We start from the raw sequence: 22,352 nt of genomic DNA on the forward strand, positions 1-22,352 counted from the left end.
CGATCCATTAACCTCGCTTTTCAGCGCAGTGTAAAAAAGGAATGTAGCGAGCAAAACAACTCCATACTAGGTGAGGTTTGGGAACATGAATCCCCCGAAATTTTTGAAAAATTCATGTCAATTTTTTTGGGTCATTTTGGGGGTATTTGTGTCCAAATTGAAACCAAAAAAATTGCACCCATGTCCAAAGTAAGCGGTTCAGTTTGGCATTTTAAATATGAAATAGGCACTGCCTAGAAATGAATGAAACCGTTCAAAATTACTCTTTAGAACCCCTTAGAATTATCCTTTGGAACCCTTAAGAATTAAAGTTTCGAACCCCTTAGATTTACCCTTTGGAATTACCCTTTACAACCCATTCGAATAATCCTTTAGAATCACCCTCTAGAATTACGCTCTAGAATTAAACTCCAGAAATACCCTCGAGAATCACCCTTTAGAATCACCCTTTAGAATCACCCTTTAGAATTATCTGCTGGAATTATCCTCGAGAATTAAACTCTAGAATTACCCTCTAGAACCCATTAGATTTACCCTTTCGGACCCTTTACAATTACCCTTTAGAAACCATTACAATTACCCTTTAGAATTAAAAATGGTGGGTTAGAACGGTTCTTCATTTTCGATGGAAGGACGGACATAGCCCAATATTGAAGCGGCTACAACACTTAAAAACTAAGCAAATAAAAACGTGATAATTGGAGGAATTTGGTTTATTTCACCTGAACATCCATTGCTGGGAGGATTATTTTCAGTTAATACAGCATCTTATTATCTTAAAAAAATTAATGAACACTGAATACCACATACCTTTCAAGGACTTTTGATACACTAGTAGGCCCTTTTTGTATTATTATTGTTATTTTTAATGAGATATCGCCCGGCACAAAGCCTTTAAGGACACGAGGTGGGGGGCACACAAAGGAAAGTATAAATATTTGACAGAAAGGAGGAATCTATTGACATTCTTGTTGAATTGAGGTAAGTTTGGTCCAAATTTTCATTAGCCTTCACAGTTTTGCAGCATACTTGCCTGCTTGAGCATTAACTTACCTCTCACTGGGCCCAGATATGCATGGGCCAGGGTGGGAGATGGGCGAGGGGGGTGAGGGTGGGTACAAAACCAGAGCATTCACTCACTACCCCTTCAAACTCGTGAAACTGGAGGGGTTTTCCTGAATCACTGAATTGAGAGCCCGACAGATTTATTTAATGTGGTCGTGGTGCAGCACAGGCATTGCGGGCCAAATGGTCCCCTCCTGCGTCAAGGTTCGTTGGTGAGATTTATTGGTCTGGGATTGAAGTGGTCACAAACTTCACCGTGACCAACAGACATTATCAGGTTTTGTATTTGTGTGCAGCAGAATCGCGTTTTTACTTCATGCAATGTAAAGATGGCACTTCGGTATTTTCCGTGAAGTTCACAGAAGGGAATGGGGAAGAGAAACCCAACAATGGACTCTATTTCCAAATTTATCGACGAAGGCAGACTTTCTGCTGCCTGGCTATACGGAAGTTAGTATTGTTAGTTAGTGAGTTCCGTGCTCTATGGAAGGCGTTTCACCCATGCATTTGACATTTTTAATGTCATACGTCACATGCCACAATGAAACATTGTATGTCAACTCAAAAAGCTGTACACCGTCATGTGACCCCTCCCATGTGATCCCACCCAAACTCCATCACGAGTATAACCTACTGATGTTGCGAAAGTCTGGATGCTCAACGGACGGTGAAATGGAGAGAGTGCGGTTGGTTGGTCCCATAGCCCCGGCCACAAAGCGCCTGTGGCCCGTTTCGGCCCAGACCGCATCAGCCGTACGCCTCGCCAAGTCGGCTGCCTCAAGGTTCAGTCGGTATGCCTGCGCACGCGCATCGAGGAGTGAAAAGGTCATTGTGGATGGGGTGATCAGAAAGTGCCGCATGACGGTGTCATCCACACAATAGCTTTTTTTTCTTCTTTTTTTTTGTATACAGAATCGAGGCTCGTGAAAGAGCGAACATTTATCACACAAACAAATCAAACAGACAAACAAAATATATCAAAAGATGGAGCGGTGGACAAGATGGGGAGAGAGGGAGAAGCACACAAACACAACATTTGAGAGCAGGGACATCGGGAGATGTGTGGGAGGGAGAGGGCTTGGGGGGAGGAGGCGTGGGAAAGGGGGGGGGGCGGTGGGAGAAGTATAAAACACAAGGACACCAAGGACTTCCAGAAAAGAAGTTGGTATTTCAAAAAAGTGGATCTGGGGTGAAATAACGGGGGTAGAAAAGATCAAGGTTATGGATGGGGGAAGATAAGAGATGGTGGTGAACAGCTGTTTTAAAGACCTGGCGGGTGGAGTGGGATTGAAGGGAGTGAGGGAGTTTGTTCCAGAGGCGGGAGAAAAGAGGAATGAAGGAGTGAAGGTGAGCAGAGAGTCTTGATTTTGGCAGTTTAACCATAAGAGGGTTGCAGGCAGATCTTGTTTGACCTGTAGGAATATTTGGGGGACAGAGCCCAGAGATAGCTGGGGGAGCAAGGCCGGAGAGGAGTCGATAGAAGATGGAAAGACCACCAACCTGCCTGCGGTGAGTGAGTGAGAGGCCCTTGGAGTAAGCTTCATCGCAGGAGATTCCAATGATTCTGAAAGCTTTGGTTTCAACAGCGTGAAGCCGAGCTAGGTGTGAGGCAGGAGCACCAGCCCAGAGGGCAGAGCAGTACTCCATTGAGCTGCGGATGAAAGCCTTGTATGTGGTGAGGAGCTCAGGTGTGCCAAGGAAGGACTTCGCACGACAGAGGCTGCCCAGTCGGCGACTGGCTCTGGAGGCCAGATTTGAAATGTGGTTTTCCCAGGAAAGATCATGATCATAATAATAATTGATGATCATAATAAAATCATAATAAAATGATCATAATAATTGTCTACTTATTTGTGTACTACTATGGTCTGGTGAATTGCCCATTCCCACGTCCTATTGGATTTGGGTTTGAGATGCAACATGAGTGCGATGGACCAAATGGCCATTTCCTGTTTCAAAAATTATCTTATTATTTGTGAGAATTTCAATGAGTTGCTCGGACTGACCAGGTGAGAGAGCTGGTAATCGCTCTGTGCGACACTCGTACTGCTGAACGTGTTTGTCTCAATAATGTCCGCTCCGGCCAACAGGTAATCCTGCCACACACGACCACAACATGTTATTACATGAACAGACTCAGAAAGTTCAGTATTTTTCTCGACCTAGTAACATCTCGAGCCATTTCTGACAGGTTTCCAGCACTTTTCGCCCACCCGGTGGATCTTGCGGACCACATCGGGACGGGTGAGAGTCAGAAGGTCATTGTTTCCCTGAAGGTTGCATTTGTGCTCCGAGAACTCGCTCCCATGGAAATCACTCTCCTGGAGCTTGAACTGCTGCAGACATGTCCCCATTCCACCATCAAGCACGAGCACCCGTTGTCGTAGCAGCTCCAGCAGAGCGGCCTCCGAATCACCTGCAGCGGGAGGACAACACGTGGACCTCACGAGTTTCAGGACATCCTTGTATATCGTGAACTGTACAATGTCTTCTGTCTAAGCTCTGTCTAAGAACAGCAGTAACTGTTCACATGTTGACGTCAAAATTGTCTTGCTACGAACACGACGAACTGCTACGAACACACAGGTCAAAGGCGGTGGGAGGGATTTTCGAAGCTCCACAGTCCACACGGTCTCCACGTTTTTCGAAGTTAAGTCTGTTCACAATTGTATTTTGTCGAAACTGTATTTATCTTTCGGTGTGTGAAGTTATTGTGTGCAACTTTGGTTGTTTCTCGGTGTTTATCTTTCATAAATTGATCGTCTGTTTGCCGTGTCGCGAGCAAGGCCTTTGCCGCGTCGCGAACGATTTGAAATCGAAGTTAAGTGATTGTTCCCATTTATATTTTCGTTAAAACTGTATTTATTTATGGTGTTGTACGTATATTGTGTCCCGACGAAGATTTTTCGGTGCAAATCTTTCATACCTGTATTGAAAATCGTGTTAATTCGTGTCGTGTCTTGAGGCCATGTACAGTGTGCACTGTACAACCTTGACGCTTTGTTTTTCTCTCAGCGGTCCGTCGTTTGTGATACAATAACTTTCGTTCTCTGTATTCCCAGTCTTTTCACCCATAGCCTACTTCCTTGTGTAAATCTCAACTCAAAAAAAAAAAAAAAAAAAAAAAAAAAATTTCCTTCTCTGTTCTCATTCGTTTATTCATACTTATTCGTTCGTTCGTTCTTCGACCACGTGTTTCTCCCCCATTTCCCCAGATAGTTTTCACTCATTAACCTTCAATGTTTACACTTTCCCCTCAAGTTATGTATTCCGTCATATTTTATAACACCTTTTTCTTCTTCTTCTTTAAAAGGCTGCTTTCGACTTGCTCATCAAATCAATTCATCCCCAAAAAAATATCCATCTCCTATAGTGCCTTTTTTCTACATTCCCTAAACTCTCCTGCACTCCATCCTCCATCCAGCGTCCTTAAACGTATTTTTAACTCGAAGGTCACAAGAAACTCATTTTGCAATAAATGTTCGTTTCCCATAAATCGTACACTTTCAAAAATCCAATCTCACCCCTCCCCTCCAAATCTTCCCCATAACCCCTCCCCTCCAAATCTTCCCCATCAACCCTCCCCTCCAAATCTTCCCCATCACCCATCCCTTTCAAATCTCCCCCCTTGCCCCCTCCCTCCTAAACTACCCCCTCACCCCTCCCCGCCAAGACGCCCCCTCGCCCCTCCCCTCCTAGACTCCTGCCTCACCCCTCCCCTCCAAATCTCCCCCATATCCCATCCCTTTCAAATCCCTCCCCTTGTCCATTCCCTCCCAAACTCCCCCCTCACCCCTCCCCTTCAAATCTCCCCACCCTCATTGCTTCTCAATTTCCCCCCTCTCACTCCCCCTCCTCAAAGCGTCCTCCCCGCTTCTTCCCCCTTCAAACTCTCACCTCCATCTCCCCCAACCTTCTGCCTCGCTCTTCCCCCTCCTCAAATAACACCTCATTGTGGCTCACCCAATCACCATCAAACCTTTTGTCCGCCCCATCCTTCCCTTTCTCTGAGCTATTCTGAAATCTCTGACACACCTTCAACAGCTCTCCCTACCTCTTCCACCTCTTCCACATCTTACCCTACCCCTCCTCCCCCCTGTTCTGTATCTGATGCTCCCCCTTCCTCTTCATTAACGGTATGGACCTCAAACATCCGGGGCCTTCGTTCAAACTTAACTGATCTCTCCATACAGGTTGCTTCTGTCAAACCAGACGTGATCTGCTTAACAGAAACTTTCCTCCTTTATGATGTCTCTGATTCCATAGTATCTCTCCCGGGCTACTCCCTCCTCCGGTATGATAGACCTGAGCCTCGTCCTGGAGGCGGGGTTGCTATCTTTATCAAAAACTCTCTTCCTCACTCGCCCTGCACTGCACTCTCTCCACCTCACACCCAGGAATACCTCTGGCTACGGCTTCCCCTTCGCTCCCACCTCTTGTTCAAATGTGTGTTGTACCGTCCACCAAACAGTGATGACTCCATCTACATCTCGCTGTCTGATGATATGGACCAACTTCTATCTACTCATCCCAACTCTCTCTTCCTCATATGTGGTGATTTCAACTGTCATCATGCCAGTTGGCTGGGTGTGGGTACCTCTCTCACCAGCCATGGCTCCTCAGCAAAGGACTTCTGCGACTCACTGGGACTGACACAATCTGTCAATTTCCCGACCCGGATCTCAGTCAACGGAACATCTTCTCTTCTGGACTTGGTTATGACTAACTTCCCTGAAAATGTCTGCTGCTCTTCTTCTGCTCCGATCGGATCATCTGATCATGTCCTTGTTAAAGTGGACATCTCTCTGACCATCCTCAGGGAGCCTGCTCAGCGTCGACGAGTCTGGCATTTCACTCAGGCCAACTGGCACGGTCTTCAAGCAGCCATCAATCATCTGGACTGGTCTCCCATCTCTACCACCTCTGACATCAACTCATCCTGGGAATTCTTCCAAAGTAAATTGCTCTCTCTCATGCACAGATTTATCCCATCTCATCTTCAGTTGTCATACCCTTCCTCCCGTCCATGGTACACGGAATCTTGTGGTGAGGCTGTTGCCCAGAAACAACTTGCCTTCGTCTCCTGGAAAGCAAATCCAACGGAAGGAAATCTCATTTCCTTTCACAAAGCCCGAAACAAGTGTGTGTCCACCCTCAGGAGAGCCAGGAAACAATATCTCTCCGTTCTCAAGACCGAACTCTCTTATCTGTCTCCCTCTTCCAAATCCTGGTGGCGTCTGGTCAAATCCGTTTCTGGTGTTTGTTCCCCCTCCATCCCCTCCCTTACCTCAAACGGCTACACAGCTGACTCCGCACGTGAAAAAGCTGAATGCCTCAACTCTGTGTTTGCCTCTAAATCTTGTGTCCCAAACCCATCCCTCTCTGTACCCACCATACCCAGTCGTACCCTGCTGCTCCTGGACTCCGTGTCCTTTCCTCCTGACAAGGTGGAAAAGTTTCTGTCAACCCTCGACTCTGATTCTGCAACTGGTCCTGACGGCATCAGCCCACGGGTCCTAAAATCCTGCTCTGCTGCTCTATCTCACCCTCTCTCTGTTCTCTTCACCCTCTCTTTTGCTCAAGGTCAACTGCCATCTGCTTGGAAATCAGCCAACATCACCGCTTTGCACAAAAAAGGTGCAAAAACAGATCCTAGCAACTACAGACCAATCAGCCTTCTCCCAATTATCAGCAAAGTCATGGAATCCATCATTGCTTCGGATATGAAATCTTTCCTCTTCTCCAATGGCTTGATCTCTGATCATCAATTTGGTTTCAGACCAGGTCACTCTACTCTGGACATGCTGCTTCTGCTGTCTCAACAATGGATGGAGGTCCTCAATGCCAAACAGGAAATTAGAGCTGTCTCCCTCGACATATCACGTGCCTTCGACACGGTCTGGCACCCCGCTCTGCTCACCAAACTCTCCTCCTTTGGTATCCATGGAAATCTCCACGCATGGCTGGCGGACTTCCTCTCTAGTCGTCGTCAACGTGTGGCCCTGAATGGGTTTCTCTCATCTCCTCTTCCTGTTCAGGCTGGAGTTCCCCAAGGCAGTGTTCTGGGCCCCGTGCTTTTTCTGGTCTTCATCAATGATCTCTCTGACTCTCTCGAAAATCCTCTCTATCTCTTTGCTGATGACTCCACTCTCTGCCGCTCCATTCCTCTTCCCTCAGATCGGCAGTCTGCTGCCTCCTCGCTCTCTGAAGACCTGGACAAAATCACAGACTGGTCAAACAAGTGGAACATGTCTTTCAATCCTGACAAATCTCACACTCTTACTATGTCTCTCCGAAAAGATCGACTGGACAACCCTCCCATCTACTTTCTCAACAATCCTCTCCAAGAAGTTCTGTCGCTCAAGATTTTGAGTCTCACTATCTGCCATGATCTTTCTTGGGAAAACCACATTTCTAAGCTGGCCTCCAAAGCCAGTCGCCGACTGGGCATCCTCCGTCGTGCGAAGTCCTTCCTCGGCACACCTGAGCTCCTCACCACATACAAGGCTTTCATCCGCAGCTCAATGGAATACTGTTCTCCCCTATGGGCCGGTGCTCCTGCCTCACACCTAGCTCGGCTTCACGCTGTTGAAACCAAAGCTTTCAGAATTATTGGAATCTCCCGCGATGAAGCTATCTCTGAGGGCCTTTCACTCACTCACCGCAGGCAGGTAGGTGGTCTTTCTGTCTTCTACCGACTCCTCTCCGGCCTTGCACCCCCAGCTCTCTCTGTGCTCTGTCCCCCAAATATTCCTACAGGTCGCACAAGATCTGCCAGCAACCCTCTGATGGTTAAACTGCCGAAATCTCGGCTCTCTGCTCACCTTCACTCTTTCATTCCTCTTTTCTCCCACCTCTGGAACAAACTCCCTCACTCCCTTCAATCCCACTCCTCCCTCCAGGTCTTTAAAACAGCTGTTCACCACCATCTCTTATCTTCCCCCATCCAAAACCTTGATCTTTTCTACCCCCGCTAATTCACCCCAGATCCACCTTGTTTGAAATTCCAACTTCTTTCCTGGAAGTCCTGGCAGTGTCCATATGTTTTATACCTCTCCCACCGCCCCCTTCCCATGCCCCCCCCCCCCAAAGCCCTCGCCCTCTCTCAGATCTCTCGATGTCTCCATGTCTCTCGGTCCCTGCTCTCAAATGTTGTGTTTGTGTCCTTCCCCCTCTCTCCCCATCTTGTCTACCGCTCCCGATGTTATATGTTTTATGTGTCGGTTTGTCTTTCTGTGTGATTAATGTTCGCTCTTTCACGAGCCTCGATCTTGTATACAAAAAAAAAAAAAAAAAAAAAAAAAAAACAATATTAATCATTGAACCAACCAATCACTATCCCTCAATCTCACGATTTTCATCCATCCATTGTATCCCTCCATCTACCACTCCACGAGAAACACACGTGTGCAGATTAACTATTAAAGTGAAATTTATTCAGCTGCAATACATTATATTGTAGCGGTTACCGCTGGATGTACATAATCGCCTTGCACCGGCCAGAACACGGCCAGACGCGCCTCTCCCGGGCATGCCCGGACTCACTGTTCCCGGGCACGCCCGAACCTCCCGGGCACGCCCGGTCTCGTCTTTCCCGGGCTCGCCCAGAGCGCCCGGGCATGCCCGCTATCGCCTTTCCAGGGCTCGCCCAGAGCGTCCGGGCATGCCCGCTATCGCCTTTCCAGGGCTCGCCCAGAGCGCCCGGGCATGCCCGCTCTCGCCTTTCCCGGGCTCGCCCAGAGCGTCCGGGCATGCCCGCTCTCGCCTTTCCAGGGCTCGCCCAGAGCGCCCGGGCATGCCCGCTATCGCCTTTCCAGGGCTCGCCCAGAGCATCCGGGCATGCCCGCTATCGCCTTTCCAGGGCTCGCCCAGAGCGCCCGGGCATGCCCGCTATCGCCTTTCCAGGGCTCGCCCAGAGCGTCCGGGCATGCCCGCTCTCGCCTTTCCCGGGCTCGCCCAGAGCGTCCGGGCATGCCCGCTCTCGCCTTTCCAGGGCTCGCCCAGAGCGTCCGGGCACGCCCAGCCTCGACTTGCCAGGCCGCAGCCAAACACGCCCGGGCAGGTCCAGACTCGCCTTTCCAAGGCTCGCCCTTGACACCCGGGCATGCCCGGTATAGCTTTTGCCGGGCAAACTTCCCGACATAAATGTGTATATATATTGTTGCCCGATAAACGGGCTTGTCAGAATACCTGAGCTGTTTGGTTTCAATAAAGCAACTCGGACGAATTCCGTCTTTGGTCGCGTCAATTCTTTCGACTCGCGTTGGAGCGCAGTTCCTTCAATATAACTGTTTAGATGTGAAGCTGATATAATGGACAAATTACTATATTAATACAGTAGGTATTTGTACGTGTACATCTTGTAATACGCTTAACATCAACGAACACAGTGTGCAAAGCTTTTACCCTGTAGGTAGACACTCATGGTGGAAGCTTTCACGCTGAACAGATGTGGTGGAGCGGCCAAAGCAGGGAACCCGGAATGGAGGCGGGCCGAAGCTGGGATGAAGGCGGGGCCAAGGCGGGATGGAGGCGGGGCGAGGCCGGGATGGAGGCGGGGCTGAAGAAGAAGGCAAAGCGAATCCGCGACGAGGGCGGAGCGAATCCGAGATGAGGGCGGAGCGAATCCGCGATGAAGGCGGGGCGAATGCGGGATGAGGGCGGAGCGAATCCGCGATGAAGGCGGGGCGAATGCGGGATGAGGGCGGAGCGAATCTGGGACGAGGGCTGGACGTTACAAAGGAAAAGTTTAAATGCGAAGTGGAACAGAAAAGCACAAAATAATGATGAAGTTAAGATAAAGTGGAGAAAATAAATACTTGAGGTAAAGTCCGAAGAAGCATAGGCAATAGCAAAGAAATATTTAAAAATTGTGATAAAGCCGAATCCGTCCACTCAGGCTGCGCCAAACTGAAAGACAGACGGCGAACTCCCGTGGAGTCCAAACCTCATTCCTGACTCGCTCACTGATTGGCTGTACATGTTGACATTTCCCCCCAAAGATCTATTTTCATTGGCTGAAAGAACTTGGGGGCTGCCATCGATTTACAGCTTCAAGAGGATTAGGTTAGGCCAAGTTTAAAAAAAAAAAGTTTCTCGTCCGGACTTTTTTGAAAAAGGAGGAGGGAGGCCTTACTATTTACTATTTTCATTTTTTTTGCTATTTTTTTCTAAGAATTTTTTTGTTAAGAATTTTTTTTGTGATTGTATTTTCTTTTACGAAATAAATGAAAAATCAATACTGCAGAAATCTAGGCCTACTTTATTAACTACAACAGGGCCTAGATACCGAGCTTCTCACTCAGAGACCCACGTTGTACTCCCACCTCCCACCATTAAACCTACATCATAGGGTAGGACTATGGCCTGACTGTATTCACACTTCAGAATACACGAAACTACAACTAGTACTAGGCCATCCAAGTATAGCGTTACAGCTACATATGGATTTTTTAATGCACCAAGTATTTATAAACAAGTACACTAGAAAATGTATGTCTTGATATGGCTTAAATATTTACGCTATATCACGACACTGAAGGAGCTGGGGCTCCCACGTCGATCAGAAGAATGGACGCGACAAAAAGCTGGAATTCATCTGAGTTGCTTTATTGAAATCAAACACTCAGGCACTCTGAAAAACCGTTTATCTCTCAGCAATATATATCTATTCCGCCAGGGGGTTTGCCCAGGCCCGGCGCCAGGGGGCGTGGCCCAGCGTCCTGGCTGCGGCCTGGCAAGTTGAGGGCGAGCCTGCCCGGGCATGCCCGGGCGAGCCTGCCCGGGCATGCCCGGGCATGCCCGGGCGTCCCGACCGAGGCCTGGCAAGTTGAGCGCGGGCCTGCCCGGGCGTCCTGGACGAGCCCGGCATGGTGATCGCTCCGCGTCCTTGATAGGTGCAAGGCGATTGTGAAAACTCAGCGGCAGCCGCTACACACGTCCCCCCAGAATCGACTTGCACCGGCAGGGTCAATTTGAGGGGGGTCCTGACGACCCGGCCGAAGCGACCCCTGGCGGGTCGTGGGAGGGGGTCCGGTGAGGTGGTGGGCGGTCGAGTGGGGGGCACCGTGGACGGGGGGCGGCCTCGCCGCGGCGGAAGGGCCACCCGTGGTGGGTGGTCGACGTCCACGTGTGCCGGCTTGAGGCGGTCCACAGCAATCCGGTCCGACCTGCCGCCGATGTCGATGACGAACGACTTGTCGTCCCGTCGCAGCACCCGGAAGGGCCCGTCGTACGGCGGCTGGAGTGGCCACCGATGTGCGTTGTGACGCACAAAAACATACTCCGCTGTGCGGAGTGCTGGGGGGACGTAGGACTGGGGGTCACCGTGGCGGGATGTTGGCACGGGGGCAAACCGTCGGGCGGCCTCCTGGAGGTCCGAGCGCTGGTGAGCTGCGGACCAGGGACTGGTAGCGTCGGGCACAAATTCGCCCGGGACGCGTAGCACCTGGCCATAGACAAGCTCGGCGGTGGATGCCTGGAGGTCTTCCTTGGGGGCCGTGCGAAGGCCCAAAAGGACCCACGGCAGCCGGTCGGCCCACCCGACGTCTTGAAGGCCGGCCATGAGCGCGGCCTTCATGGAGCGGTGGAATCGCTCGCACAACCCGTTTGCTTGGGGGTGGTAGGCCGTAGTACGGTGGAGCTTTACCCCCAGGTTGCGGGCGACCGCGCCCCACTGCTCGGAGGTGAACTGTGGACCACGGTCTGACGAGATGTCCGCCGGTGCGCCGAAGCGGGCGACCCAGGTGGCGATGAAAGCCTGCGCCACGTCGGCGGTGGTGGTGGAGACGAGGGGCACGGCCTCCGGCCACCTGGTGGTCCTGTCCACCATGGTGAGCAGGTGTGTGAACCCCCGTGATGGGGGGAGGGGGCCCACCAGATCCACGTTGACGTGGTCGAAACGTCGTTCGGGCACGGTGAAAGGTGCCAGCGGGGCCTGGGTGTGTCGGTGGACCTTGGCCCGTTGGCAGGCCGTGCAGGCGCTGGTCCAATCGCGGACGTCCCGACGAAGGCCGTGCCAGACGAAACGCGCCGACACCAGCTTCTGGGAAGCTTTCCGGCCCGGGTGGGAAAGGCCGTGGAGGGAGGCGAAGATGCGGCGTTGCCAGGCGACGGGCACGATGGGGCGAGGCTGGCCTTGGGAGACGTCGCAGAGCAGGACAGTGTCCGCGCAGGGGATGTCGGCCAGGCGGAGGCCCGTGTCCGCCGCCCGGAGGGCTTGCACCGTGGTGTCGGTGGTTTGGTCCGCCGCCATAAGCGCAAAATCCACGCCCAGGTGGACCGCGTTCGCGCTGGCCCGGGAAAGACAGTCGGCCACGGCGTTGTTTTTGCCGGCGACGTGCCGGATGTCCGTGGTAAACTCCGACACGGCGGAGAGGTGGCGCTGTTGGCGGGCCGACCATGGCTCCGTGACCTTGGCCATGGCGTAAACCAACGGCTTGTGGTCGACGAACGCCGTGAAAGGACGGCCCTCCAGGAGGTGGCGGAAATGGCGGACGGCCAGGTGTAGACCGAGGAGCTCCCGGTCAAACGTGCTGTATTTGAGCTCGTTCGGCCGGAGCTGCCGGCTGAAAAAAGCGAGTGGCTGCCAAACCCCGTTCACCCATTGCTCATGTACGGCGCCCACCGCGTAGTCGGAGGCATCCGTGGTGAGGGCGATGGGAGCGTTGAGCACCGGGTGAGCGAGCAGTGTTGCGTCGGCGAGGGCCCGCTTTGAGCCTTGGAAGGCCGCGTCCATTGCTGCGGACCAGGCGATGTCGTGCTTGGCCGGCTTGCCCCGGAGGGCTTCGTAGAGGGGCCGCATGAGCTGAGCAGCGCGGGGCACGAAGCGGTGATAAAAATTCACCATTCCCAGGAATTCCTGCAGGGCCTTTATGGTGCGGGGACGCGGGAACGTGGTGATGGCCTCGACCTTGGTTGGCAGCGGCACGGCCCCGTTCTTGGTGATGTGATGGCCCAAAAAATCAACGGCCGTCGTGCCGAAGTGGCATTTGGCCGGGTTGACGATGAGGCCGTGCTCGCTGAGGCGCTCGAACAGTGTTCGGAGGTGGAGGAGGTGCTCGGCCCGGGACGTGCTGGCGACGAGGATGTCGTCCAGGTAAACGAAAAGGAACGGCAGGTCACGCAGCACGCCGTCCATCAAGCGCTGGAACGCCTGAGCCGCGTTCTTGAGACCAAACGGCATCCGCAAGAATTCGAATAAGCCGAACGGCGTGATGACTGCCGTTTTAGGGACGTCGGCCGCCCTGACAGGTACCTGGTGATATCCCCGTATGAGGTCAATTTTTGAAAAAATGACCCGTCCCGCCAGACGGGCGGAGAAGTCTTGGATATGCGGGATCGGGTACCTGTCGGGGGTGGTAGCGTCATTCAGACGGCGGTAGTCGCCACACGGGCGCCATCCACCCCCCGGCTTTGGCACGATGTGCAGTGGCGAGGCCCACGCGCTATCGGAGCGCCGCACGATGCCGAGGTGCTCCAACGCGTCGAATTCGGCCTTCGCTACGGCGAGCTTGGCTGGGTCGAGGCGACGGGCCCTGGCGTAGACCGGCGGGCCCGTGGTTGGTATGTGGTGCTCGATCCCATGCCGTACTGCGACGGCCGAAAACGTCGGCCGCGTGAGGGCCGGGAACTCCGTGAGCAGGCGAGCAAACTCGTTCGCCGCCGGGACGGTGCATGCCAGCTCGGTCGGCGCGGAGCTGCTCAATGTGCATACCAGGGAGCTGAAGGTTTCAGCGTTGATTAAACGACGCCGTTGGACGTCCACCAGCAGTCCGTGTGCGCAGAGGAAGTCGGCGCCTAGCAGAGCCACGGGCACGTTAGCGGTTACAAACGTCCAAGCAAAGCGTTGGCCGCCGAAGCAGAGGGTGACGTTGCGCGGGCCGAAGGTGCGGATAGTCGATCCGTTGGCCGCAACTAAGGAGGGGCCGCAAACCGCGGATTGCCTGTCCTGGTCAGAGGCGGGTATGACGCTCAGTTGGGCGCCGGTGTCGCACAGGAAGCGCCGTCCGGACGCTGTATCCGTGATGAACAGTAAGTTGCCCGTGTGGCCGGCGCTCATGGCTGGTAATGAACGCCGGCCCGGCCGTTTCCCGGCCTGCCGAAGGTGCACGGGGGTCGGCATGTCCGGGCCTTCTGTCCGAACCTGGCATGATAGTAACACCACGCTTGGTCAGGTGGAGGCCTCGGTCGTCGTGCCGGAGGTGGTCGGCTCGGTAGAGCGGCCGCCAATGGCGTCGGCAGTTCGGCCGTCGACCGTGCCGGGTGCTCGGGCGCCCTGGGTGTTGCGTCGGACGGCGGTGGGTCCCATGTCGCCGCTACGATGCGCTGTCCTGCGGCGGAGATCTTGTCGGCTTCTCTGGCAAGGGCCCGGGGATCTGTGATCGTCGTGCTTGCCAGGGCGAGGCGTACCGGGTTAGGCAGCTGACGGAAGAACAGCTCCCGCAACAGGAATGCCGGAGAGTGCTCGCCGAGCAGTGAAAGCATGTAGTCCATGCGCTCGGAAGGGCGCGTGTCGCCGAGCTCAGGCAGATCGAGCAGGCGCCGTGCGCGTTCCGCCGATGGGAGGGCGAAAGCATCGAGGAGCAGCTTCTTAATCGCGCCGTATTTGTCAGCGGCTGGCAGGCTTTCGAGGAGGCTCAGGGCGCGGGCCGCAGTAACCGACCCGAGCGCAGCTACCACATGGTGGAAGCGGGTGTCGTCGGCCGTTATGCTTCGCAGGGCGAACAGGGACTCCGCCTGTGCGAACCAAACCGCCGCGTGAGCCTCCCAGAAGGTAGGCAGTTTAAGGGCGACTGCCGTGTCCATGTCGATAGGTCACCAATGAAGGAGCTGGGGCTCCCACGTCGATCAGAAGAATGGACGCGACAAAAAGCTGGAATTCATCTGAGTTGCTTTATTGAAATCAAACACTCAGGCACTCTGAAAAACCGTTTATCTCTCAGCAATATATATCTATTCCGCCAGGGGGTTTGCCCAGGCCCGGCGCCAGGGGGCGTGGCCCAGCGTCCTGGCTGTGGCCTGGCAAGTTGAGGGCGAGCCTGCCCGGGCATGCCCGGGCATGCCCGGGCGTCCCGACCGAGGCCTGGCAAGTTGAGCGCGGGCCTGCCCGGGCGTCCTGGACGAGCCCGGCATGGTGATCGCTCCGCGTCCTTGATAGGTGCAAGGCGATTGTGAAAACTCAGCGGCAGCCGCTACAACACCAACTTACTTTCGTTGTTTGGTATCCATCACCAATGTCATCTCCATCGTCAAATTCTCCACTGGCAAATTTACTTTTAGCGAAGAGATCGTTCAACGTTCGCTTCTCATCTACAACTGATCTCGCGAACCAAGACTTCAAACCTTTTGTCGACGAACGAATGCTTACACACACGAATATCGTTATATTTCCTACTCAAATTTGTACCATTAAAAGTACTAGGGCATGCCCGTACGTGGGTGCAATGCCCGTACGTGGGTACGTGGGTACGTGGGTGCGAGTACGGTGACAATCCCCCCCCCCCCTCTATTTACATGAAATGGTTTGGTCCATGAAATGTTTTGGTCCATTCGCAACGCCAAAGCGAACGGCGAACGGCTTGCGAGTACGGTGACAATCCCCCCCCCCTCTATTTACATGAAATGGTTTGGTCCATTCGCAACGACCACAGAACCCCCCCCCCCTCTATTTACATGAAATGGTTTGGTCCATTCGCAACGCCAAAGCGAACGGCGAACGGCTAAATCGCCATAGCTCGGTAACTACTTGTCCGATTAATTTCAAACCTTGAAAAGGCACATCCTCGGGTCCCCAGCAATATACCTGGCAAGTTTCAAGTATATCGGACCCGTGGTTGTCGAGAAACAGCGGTCACAGACAAACATACAAACATACAAACATACAAACATACACACAGAGATTACTGGAATTATAGATAGATGAAACTAGGGCATGCCCGTACTATATCTATATCTAAAATTATATCCCCCCCCTCTATTTACATGAAATGGTTTGGTCCAAAGCGAACGGCTTGCGAGTGGTGACAATCCCCCCCCTCTATTTACATGCAATGGTTTGGTCCAAAGCGAACGGCTTCCGGAGTTTGGTAAAGAAATCGCCATCGCGTGCACAAACGCGCAGGAAAGCGAATGAATCGCAAATTCGTTTTTATTAGTTGTAAAACATAGTTTAACGCCAACATAGTTTGCAAACGTGAAATAAATGAATACGCTCTCAAATGTGCCATCCGAGGCAGAGTGTGCCCGCCACGTTCGGCACACGCGATCGTTCGCTGCTCTCTGATTGGTTGAATCGTTTTTTGGACATAGCTCGGTAAGTAATTGTCCGATTAATATGAAACCTTGAAAAGGCACATCCTCGGGTCCCCAGCAATATACCTGGCAAGTTAAAAGTATATCGGACCCGTGGTTGTCGAGAAACAGCGGTCACAGACAAACGTACAGACGTACAGACAGACAGACAGAGATTACTGGAATTATAGATAGATGCAAGATTTTTACACGTATTAATTGCACTTGCCCAGTGCACAACCGCTGCGAGAATTGACCGTCTTTAGCACAAAGTGTCTGCGTTAAGCCTAGCATGTATTAACCAGGAAGTTCCGTTAGAGGGCGTGATCCATAATAGTTCAGATCATCAATGCACAAGATACGATCAGCAAACGCCCGGAAACGGCAAGTTTTAGACCGAGTTTCTTCGCAAAACGATTTTTTTTTAAACAAGTATATATTAAAAAAAAAAAAAGTATTAAATAGTAAATAAAAGTAGGCGGCGACTAAAAAGGAAGCGGGCGGGGACGAGAAACATTTTTTTTTTTTTTACTTGGCCTTATCATTATCAAGATGCTTGAGCGCTTCCATTCCATGATGTTTACGGTCACGGACATTGTAAAACGCTGAAATGGCACCGAGTTCCGTGTAATTGATTTGGACTCGTCCAAGTGAACCCTGTATAAATATATAATAATTAAAACAACAAGGAACGTCAACGAACAAGGCCATTGGGCCCACCAAGGCCTAGGCTAGTATAAGATTACCAACCTATGGTTCCGACAAACGTCCGTTCTTTACCCTTTTAATACTGAGAATCAATAAATGAAGCAGCGGTTGACCCTTTATAAAGTCTTTGGTATTAATCGACCAGGTTCGAACCGTCGACTCCCTAAACTCAAAGCGGCCGCTCTAACCATTTATTGATGCCTCATAGTTTTTTAATTTGTTTTTTTTTTCTTTACTGTTTTTTCCTGAATAATTATATTGTGGCGAGCACGAAAACACACTGGCGTGGTGACTTCATTCCACGCACAAAGTGGGCGGCGGCCATGCCCAAGGGGTAGGCGTGGCCGCGGGATATACACCGGGCACGCAGCCCCGAGCGCGCCAGTGTTACAGTGAGCTCAGAGAATAAAGAACGTTTGAACCTACCGCGTTGTCCGCTTCCTCCTTGGTAGCAAGTAGCGCGCGTAACACCGCGCTTCATTGGTGACCTTCGACATTCTGGTCAGCCGTCGCTGACCAACCGAACCCGCCACAGCATGGCAACCAACGCGGTCTCCATCAAATTACCCGAGTTCTGGGAGGCACAAGCCGAAGTTTGGTTCCTGCAGGCAGAAGCCCAGTTCCAACTTCGAGGCATCACGGTCGACGAGACCATGTACTGCCACGTGGTCGCCTCCCTCGGGCCCGGCGCGGCCGCCCACGTCGTGTCGGTCCTACGACATCCACCGGCCGAGGCAGGTACGAGGCGATCAAGCGCATCCTCCTCGCCACGTTCGGCCTCATGGTGGATGCATGAGCCGACCGCCTCTTAGACCTTCCTGAGCTCGGTGACACGCGACCATCGGTCCGCATGGACCATATGTTGTCGCTGATGGGCGACGAAACCCTGACCGCTCTGTTCCGGGCGTTATTTCGTCGCCAGCTGCCGGCACGAGTCCGCCTCGCGTTGGCCCGTTCTACCACAACGGAACCCCGAGCTCTCGCTGCCGAGGCCGACAGGTTTTTCGCGGCGTTGGACATGCAGGCGAGTTTTGCCGCGGCCATCGCGGCTCCCGAGGCTGATGATGCGCCACTCCTCGTGGATCTCGGGGCTGCTGCCGATGCGCCACACCTCGTGTCCGTCACCACACGCCGCCCACCACCATCGCCGCCGCGAAGAAAACCGCGACCTCCACCGCCGAAGCCGCCCACCCGGTGTTTCTTCCACGCCAAGTTCGGCCACGAGGCTCGACAGTGTCGCCCGCCGTGCTCATTCGGCAGGTCGGGAAATGGGCGAGCCGGCGCTCGGTGGCAGCTTTGAGCGTCGGCGGTTCCAACAGCTTGCTGTATATAACGGACACCTTGTCCGGGCGCCGTTACCTGTGCGACACGGGAGCGCAGGTGAGTGTCATTCCTGCCGGTACGTCTGACAAGCAAACCGTGGGCCGCGGCCCCGCGCTGCTTGCGGCCAATGGTACATCTATATGCACGTACGGAAAGCGCTGCCTCCCACTGCAGTTTGGGTGACAGGTTTTCCGATGGTCGTTCGTCACAGCCGACATGCCCATGGCACTGCTCGGCGCGGACTTCCTATGCGCTCATGGATTATTGGTAGATGTAAAGCGCAGAAGGCTTGTTCAGGTGGAAACGTTCAGCTCGCTCGCATGCGCGCTGCCCCGCTCGTTGAGCAGCTCACAGAGCGGCTCGCCGAGCGGCTTGTTGAGCGGTTCCGTTCCGGCCAGGTTCATCTGCACGCTTCCGGCAGCGAACAAATTTACCCGCCTCTTCGCCGGTTTCCCGGCCCTCACGAGGCCCACCTTCTCGGCGGGGGCTGTTAAGCATGGGGTGGAACACCACATCTCCACCTCCGAGCCACCGGTCAACGCCCGGGCACGCCGCCTCGAGCCGACGAAGCTCGCCGTAGCTAAGGCGGAGTTCGCTACGCTGGAGCGGCTCGGCATCGTGCGGCGCTCCGAGTGCCTGCGCGTCGCCGATCCACATCGTGCCCAAGCCCGGCGGGGGATGTCGACCGTGCAGACTACCGGCGCCTCAACGACGCCGCCACCCCCGACCGCTACCCCGTCCCTCACATACAGGACCTCTCCGCCCGGTTGGCGGGTATGTCCTTCTTTTCAAAGGTGGACCTCGTACGCGGCTACCATCAGGTCCCCGTCAGGCCGGAGGACATCCCGAAGACGGCCGTCATCACGCCATTCGGACTTTTCGAATTCCTTCGGATGCCCTTCGGTTTGAAGAATGCGGCTCAGGCGATTCAGCGCCTTATGGACAGTGTCTTGCGCGGCTTAGACTTTTTATACGTCTACTTGGACGACATCCTCGTCGCCAGCACGTCCCGCGAAGAGCATCTTCACCATCTCCACACGCTTTTCGGACGTCTGGGCCAGCATGGCCTCATCGTGAACCCCGCTAAGTGCCGGTTTGGCGTCACCGACATCGACTTTTTGGGGCACCGCGTCACGAGGCACGGGGCCGTCCCCCTACCGGCCAAGGTGGAGGCGGTGAGGGGGTTTCCGCGCCCCCGCACGATCAAGGGGCTCCAGGTGTTCCTGGGCATGGTAAACTTTTACCATCGTTTCCTGCCCCGCATCGCTCAGCTCCAGCGCCCCCTCCACGAGGCCCTCAGAGGGAAGCCAGGCAAAGGTGACGTTACCTGGACCGAGCAGATGGATGCGGCGTTCGTGGACGCAAAGCTCGCCTTGGCTAACGCCACCATGCTCGCGCACCCGGCGCCCGATGCACTGATCGCCCTCACCACCGACACCTCGGACTACGTGGTGGGTGCGGTACACGAGCAATGGGTGCGTGGTGCTTGGCAACCGCTGGCGTTCTTCAGCCGGCAGCTTCGCCCGCCCGAACGCCGTTAAAGTACCTTTGACCGCGAGTTGCTCGGGCTCCACCTGGCGGTCAGGCACTTCCGCCATCTGCTCGAGGGCCGTGCGTTCACGGCCTTCGTCGACCACAAGCCGCTGGTCTACGCGATGAGCAAGGTCACCGAGCCGTGGTCGGCCCGGCAGCAGCGTCACCTCGCGGCCGTGTCCGAATACACGACGGACATCCGGCACGTCGCAGGGAAGGACAACCCGGTGGCGGATTGCCTTTCCCGGTCCGTCGCCCACGTGGTCCACCTTGGCATCGACTATGCCCGGATGGCGGTGGACCAGGCCGCCGACCCCGGTGTCCAGGCCTTGCGGACCGCCGTCACGGGCCTCCACGTCACCGAGGTGCTGTTCGACGGCGCGGCCACGGCCCTCTTGTGCGACGTCTCCCTCGGGTGGCCTCGCCCCATCGTGCCTGCGGGCTGGCAGCGCCAGATTTTCGACGCCATCCACGGCCTGTCCCACCCGGGCACGAAGGCCTCCCAGAGGTTGATCGCCGACAAGTTTGTCTGGCATGGCCTCCGGAAGGCCGTCCGCGGCTGGACCAGGACGTGCCTCGCGTGCCAGCGCGCGAAGGTGCACCGGCATACCCAGGCCCCGTTGGCCCCGTTTACGGTGCCGGCACGTAGGTTCGACCACGTGCACGTGGACCCGGTGGGACCTCTGCCCCCCTCGCGGGGTTTCACCCATGTCCTGACCATGGTGGGCCACACCACCCGTTGGCCGGAGGCCATGCCTTTGGCGGCGACGACGGCCGCGGACGTCGCGCAGGCGTTCATCGCCACCTGGGTCGCCCGGTTTGGCACCCCCTCGGCCATCTTGTCCGACCGCGGCCCCCAGTTCACCTCGGAGCTCTGGGCCGCGGGGGCTCGGGGTCCAGCTGCACCGAACCACAGCCTACCACCCCCAGGTCAACGGCCTGTGCGAGCGGTTCCACCGTTCGTTGAAGGCCGCGCTCCGGGCCACCCTCCGCGACGGCGGCTGGGTCGACAAGCTCCCCTGGGTCCTGCTGGGCCTCCGGACGGCGCCCAAGGATGACCTGCGCGCATCCGCAGCGGAGTTGGTCTTTGGGCAACCGCTGCGGGTGCCGGGCGAGTTCCTCCCCGACCCCACGGCACCATGGTCCCCGGCGCAGGAGCGCTCCGCCCTGCAGGAGACCGCCCGAAGGTTCGCCCCGTTGCCGACGGCGCACCACGGGCACCCACCCACGCACGTCGCCCCGGAACTTCGCACCGCGGAGTATGTCTTTGTCCGGCACGACGCCCACCGGACACCACTGCGGCCCCCGTATGACGGGCCTTTCCGCGTGCTGGAGACCGGGGTGAAGCACTTCACCTTGGACATCGGCGGTACTCCCGACCGCGTCTCGGTGGATCGACTCAAGCCGGCCCACCTCGACGTGGACCACCCACCGCCGATGGCTCGGCTCCTGCGTCGGGGCCGCCCCCCTGCGGGTGGACCCCGGGCACCGCCCAGCCCCGCCGGTACGCCGCCCCCCGGTCCAGCACCCATCCCGGGTACAGCCGGAAGCATCCCAGCTGGCATCCCTGCACCCCGGACGCCGCCGGTCGCCAGGGGGCGCTTCGGCCGGGTCATCCGTTTGCCCCGCAAACTGGCCCTCCAGGTGCGCGGGAATTCTGGGGGGGGCGCGTATGGCGAGCACGAAAACCCACTGGCGTGGTGACTTCATTCCACGCACCAAGTGGGTGGCGGCCAGGCCCAAGGGGTAGGCGTGGCCGCAGGATATACACCGGGTGCGCAGCCCGGAGCCAGTGTTACAGTGAGCTCAGAGAATAAAGAACGTTTGAACCTACCGCGTTGTCCGCTTCCTCCTTGGTAGCAAGTAGCGCGCGTAACACCGCGCTTCAATATCTTCCAGACCCATTGATTTGTTTACTCGAAGGCGGTAAAGCGAGAGGTGTATGTTAACAGAAAACGTAGCACTGTATATATGTTTGAATAAAATAGATACACCTGTGGGCCTGTGGCGGACACGATGGCTCGCTGGCGCGATGACATCATTCCGCGCACCAAGAGGGTGTCGGCCACGCCCGAGGGGTAGGCGTGGCCTCGGGATATACACGGCCACACGGGGCTCATAGCCCCGAGCACGGGTGCTGTCGTTTGATCCCAATCACTAAAATAATATTCTGATACGAGGTGGAACAAAAACGGACTTTCCAATCTGATCCTAAAAACATTCCCTTTCTGAGGGGAAAAATGGTTCGGAATTGTTGGACGTATTTTGAGTTACCATCTTCCCATTATTGTTATTTTTTCTTCGTGCACCCTTTACCTAATTGTTTTATCTCTTCTTTCTCGATACTCGTTTTTTAAAATCATCTCTTGAGGATTATGGCGGTGCAGATAACGGCTTGACAATAGATGGTGTATTGACACATGTCAGTTTAG

At 54.8% G+C, this 22,352-nt stretch overlaps 1 protein-coding gene across 4 annotated transcripts; it reads right to left on the minus strand.

Moving 5' to 3' along the window:
* Positions 1-741: 741 nt before the first annotated feature.
* On the minus strand, positions 742-21,999 carry LOC137437465 (methionine synthase-like). Of its 4 annotated transcripts, none has more exons than XM_078766341.1 (5): positions 21,915-21,999; positions 9,472-9,792; positions 3,279-3,481; positions 3,072-3,161; positions 742-1,862 (listed from the first exon to the last, which is right to left on the minus strand). In XM_078766341.1, exons 2-5 carry the CDS (start codon positions 9,488-9,490, stop codon positions 1,683-1,685), a joined length of 492 nt encoding a protein of 163 aa, XP_078622467.1. In that variant the 5' UTR covers positions 9,491-9,792; positions 21,915-21,999; the 3' UTR covers positions 742-1,682. The 4 variants fall into 4 exon arrangements, with proteins under 4 accessions (XP_078622467.1, XP_078622468.1, XP_078622469.1 ...); XM_078766342.1 differs by having other exon boundaries at positions 21,755-21,967; XM_078766343.1 differs by lacking the exon at positions 21,915-21,999 and adding an exon at positions 9,885-9,982.
* Between the last annotated feature and the right edge of the window lie 353 nt (positions 22,000-22,352).

This window comes from Myxine glutinosa, chromosome 12 (assembly GCF_964187855.1).
Source record: "Myxine glutinosa chromosome 12, kmMyxGlut1.1, whole genome shotgun sequence".
Lineage (NCBI taxonomy): Eukaryota > Metazoa > Chordata > Myxini > Myxiniformes > Myxinidae > Myxine > Myxine glutinosa.

Coding starts and splice junctions, on each gene's coding strand:
- LOC137437465 (XM_078766341.1), bottom strand. Junction 3,162..3,278: donor TGGTCCGCAAGATCCACCGG/GTGGGCGAAAAG, acceptor CGTGTGTGGCAG/GATTACCTGTTGGCCGGAGC. Junction 1,863..3,071: donor ATTACCAGCTCTCTCACCTG/GTCAGTCCGAGC, acceptor GCGCGTGCGCAG/GCATACCGACTGAACCTTGA.